The 4,611-nt window shown below is 37.5% G+C and overlaps 1 protein-coding gene across 1 annotated transcript; it reads right to left on the bottom strand.

The window, feature by feature from the left end:
- Window positions 1-1,880: 1,880 nt before the first annotated feature.
- Window positions 1,881-2,669, bottom strand: LOC142180029 (uncharacterized). The gene has a single exon (XM_075250946.1). It carries the CDS (start codon window positions 2,667-2,669, stop codon window positions 1,881-1,883), a length of 789 nt encoding a protein of 262 aa, XP_075107047.1.
- Window positions 2,670-4,611: the final 1,942 nt, after the last annotated feature.

Below are 4,611 nucleotides of genomic sequence, written 5' to 3'. Positions count from 1 at the left end.
CCATTCTGATTGCCAAGAAATGAGCACTTTTAGTTAGTCTATCTACAATGACCCAAAATGCATCATGATTCCTTTGAGTGCGTGGAAGTCCAGAGATAAAGTCCATCCTTATCCTTTCCCATTTCCACTCAGGTATTGACAAGGGTTGCAGTAGACCAGCTAGGACTTGATGTTCAACTTTTATTTGTTGACATACCAAGCATTTGGAAATGAACTTTGTAATATCATTCTTCATACCACTCCACCAGTAGTACTCCTTGATGGTCCGATACATTTTAGTACCTCCAGGATGCATTGCATAAGGTGAATTATGTGTTTCAATCAAGATATGCTTCCTCAATTCATCATCATTAGGAACATACAACCTATTTTTATAAAATAAGGTATCATCTTTTTTCAATGTAAAATCTGATTCTCTTCCATTCTGGACTTCTTCAACCCGTTTCACAAACTTCTCATCTAACTTCTGCGCTTCTTGGACCTGCTCAAGTAAGACTGGCTTGACTTGCAAATTAGCAATGATAGAACCACTAGAATTAAATGAAAGACAAACATTCATGGCTCTTAATTCAAGAAGCAAGGGCAAAGGACTTAGAGTTAAACTTGCAAGGGAATTGCGACTCAATGCATCTGCAACCACATTAGATTTACCAAGATGATAATCAATCGTGCAATCATAATCTTTGATGAGTTCAAGCCATCTACGTTGTCTCAAGTTTAACTCTTTTTGTGTACCCAAGTACTTCAAACTCTTGTGATCAGTAAATATGTGACATTTCTCCCTGTACAAGTAATGCCTCCAAATTTTTAAGGCAAAAATAATGGCAGCAGGTTCAAGATCGTGAGTGGGATAATTCAACTCATGCGATTTCAACTTTCGAGAGGCATAAGCAATTACTTTCCCTTCTTGCATCAAAACACAACCCAAGCCACGGTGAGATGCATCACTGTATACCACATAATCTTTCCATTCAGCTGGCAAAGAAAGTATTAGAGCTTGTGCCAACAAGGATTTGAGCTTTTCAAAGCTCTCTTGACACTTGTCATCCCACAAAAATTCGGTGTCTTTTCCCAAAGGTTTGGTCAAAGGAGAAGCTATAATAGAGAAGCCCTTCACGAACCTCCTATAGTATCCTGCTAAACCCAAGAAACTTCTGATCTCAGTTGGAGTTTTAGGAGGTTTCCAATCAACAATAGCTTGAATCTTACTAGGATCAACCTTCACACCTTCAACTGATACAATATGCCCCAAAAATGCCACTTCACTCAGCCAAAATTCACATTTGGAAAGCTTCACGTAGAGTTGACTCTCTTTCATAATTTTCATGACAATCCGGAGATGCTTATCATGATCTTCTCTATTCTTGGAATAGACTAAAATGTCATCAATAAACACCACCACAAATTGATCAAGATAAGGCTTGAATACACGGTTCATAAGATCCATAAATGCAGCAGGAGCATTTGTCAAACCAAATAGCATTACCAAAAATTCATAATGTCCATACGTGGTCCTAAAAGCAGTTTTAGGAACATCTTGCTCCCTCACGTGCAATTGATAATATTCAGACCTCAAGTCAATTTTTGAGAACAAGCTGGCACCCTTCAGTTGGTTAAACAAGTCATCTATTATAGGTAGTGGATATTTGTTCTTGATTGTTACTTTGTTCAGCTGCCGGTAATCAATGCAAAGCCTAAGAGTGCCATCTTTCTTTTTCACAAATAAAATAGGAGCTCCCCAAGGCGAAATACTGGGACGGATAAAACCTTTCTCAAGAAGTTCTTGCAATTGAGCCTTCAACTCTTTTAATTCAGCTGGAGCCATTCTATAAGGAGCGATAGAAATATGAGTAGTTCCAGGGACAAGCTCTATAGGAAATTCAATCTCCCTTTTCTGGAGGCAATCCAGGAAGATCATCAGGAAATACAACAGGAAAGTCGCACACGGTCGGTATGTCCTTCAGACTTGGACTCCCCAATCGTGTATCGACTATATGAGCAAGATAGGCATCACAACCTTGACAAATCATCTTCCTTGCCAAGACCGCAGAAATAATATTAGCTTTTAATGATCTTTCTCCTTGAACTACTATGTGTGAGTATGTAGGAGTTCTAAAAGTCACTTGCTTCAACCTAAAATCAACTAATGCATGGTGCCTATGGAGCCAATCCATACCAACAATAACATTATAGTCTTGGAAGGGCATTTCAAGCAAGTCTGCAGGGAAGACCAGATTTTGAATCATGAATGGACAATCTCGGTAAATCCTATTAACAATAGCTTGATGACCTAATGGACTCGTGACCAACACATCAAAGTCAAGTCTTACAGATTTAACAGTATCAGGAAATGCAAGTGATGAGCAAACATAAGAGTGCGAAGATCGAGGATCAAATAATGTAACAACAGATATGCCAAATAAGTGAAATTTACCAACAACCACGTCCGGGCCATCTTGGTCATTTTTCTGTCTCATAGCATAGACTAGTGCAGTAGATCTCGACCCACTAGCCTGATTAGCTCCACCTGAACCCGCCGCTTGTATATTTCTAGGTCTTGCACCTCTATTAGCTTGAGAATGAGTAGTGATAGGCTTTTGAACTGATCCCTCTATATGCGTATAAGAAAGAGGATTAGGATTAGGACAATCCTTCACTTTATGATCCATACTTCCACAATTAAAACAAGCACTAGAAGCTCTTCTTTAGACACTATAGTGATTCTTTCTGCACTGTGCACAAGTAGGTGTATAAGTTTTGCCTTGGCCATAACTTGGAGTACTAGCAGTAGAGAAATTTGGCTTATTCTGCTTATGATATGATGACTTCTGTGCACTTTCAGTCTTGGAATAGTCAAACTTTCCCTTCTTGGATGGACCGCCATAATCTGAATTACCCTTCCTAAACTTGTTTTCTCTCCTACTAGCTTCTTCCTTGTCAATTCTTTCCCAAGTAAGAGCAGCTTAAATTAGCTTGGAAAAATCCTCAAGTTGCAAGATTGCCACAGTTTTTCGAATGTAACCATTCAAACCTTCTTCAAATCTTCTGCACTTGTCTCTTTCACCATCAATAATACCTCCAGCATAGCGAGAAAGCATGAGAAAGTTTTTTTGATACTCTGCAATAGACATACTCCCTTGTCTTAAATTCAGAAACTCTTTTTTCTTTGCATCACAGTAGACAGGAGGGACATATTTCGCACGAAATGCTTTCACAAATTCATCCAAAGTCAGCACCGGAGGTTTTGCTTTTGCATTTGGCACACTTACCCACCAATCATAGGCATTGTTTTGTAAAAGAGAGATAGCATACTTAAATTTGGCAGCATTAGTACACTCTAGTTTTTCAAAGACTCTCTCCATGCGCTCGAGCCATTGTTCAGCTACCGTGGGATCAATAGTGCCTTCAAATTCGACTCCACCCATTTTCCTCATCTTCTCAAAATTCATTTCACTAGGTTCTGACATTGTCCCAGCCAAGTGACGAAAGAACTCAGCCATCTGCTGAAATAGATGAGTCATAATAGGAGTACTATGACCCATTTCTCTTGGATTATTGCCCACTTCATTTTCACTAACACGATGATGATTTAGGTTAGGCAAGGGTACCTCATCTCCTTCTTGGAGGTGAGGTGGAGCATTATAATGGGCCTGACTTTCATCAACGGATTCAATAGCTCTATTCGAAGAAGAGGCCATATTAAATTCCTATAAAAGATAAGATCACACTGCATTATAGAATGTACACGACGCATATGCACAAGTAATACATCAAATTACATTAAACAAGTATGTAAAAGTTTATAATCTCCAAGTCATTTTTAAGAAAGAAAATAACAAAAATATTAGGTACGATCACAACAAAAATCCTAGAATCACAAACCTAGGCTCTGATACCAAAACTTGTAGCAACCCCTTTGGGAGGGTGCTATTTATGAAACAAATCTAATTTACTACTTACAACATTAAGAAGATATTAATTAAAAAATATTCAGAATAATTTAGTAGCGGAAATAGGCCCATGCGATGAGGTCCAAAGTGCAATATTTTTATTTTATTTTTTTTAAAATGAAATACAATGTCAAAATTTCAACATAAGGTGATATAACCCTTCTTGAATAATCAACACGTTAAAGCAACTTCCTAACAAAATTATACTTTCTTTCGACATCACTGCAAGTTTGTATTGTACATAAATTTCAAACTATCGGGTATAAAAAAAAAACTAGTCTTCTCCTTTGTACATATATATAAGACAAAGTGTAAATTTAACATATTACAAGACTTGAGTTATTAACACACCTTAAAACAACAAAATAAGTTACCAAATTCAAGTTACAAGATTTTGGTCTTAATATCCAAGCCTCCAAATAACATACATAAGTGTGACATATATATCATGTACAAGTCCCAAAACTATAAAAAAAATCAGGGTGCATATGCAAATGTGATCTCCATAAGTGCTCCCAAAAAGCCTACTTCATAAAGACGTCTTCAAATTTCATCTCGTACATTACCTACGATAGAAAATAACTATCGCTAAGCATAAAGCTTAGTGGCGTATAAACTTTGGGGGCTTGGAGCCATTAACTTCTCCAATTCTCATTTTTAG

The sequence above is a fragment of the Nicotiana tabacum genome, chromosome 4 (assembly GCF_000715075.1).
Source record: "Nicotiana tabacum cultivar K326 chromosome 4, ASM71507v2, whole genome shotgun sequence".
Lineage (NCBI taxonomy): Eukaryota > Viridiplantae > Streptophyta > Magnoliopsida > Solanales > Solanaceae > Nicotiana > Nicotiana tabacum.
The sequence above is the reverse complement of the archived record's forward strand: the minus strand, read 5'-3'. Positions and strand labels throughout refer to the sequence as shown.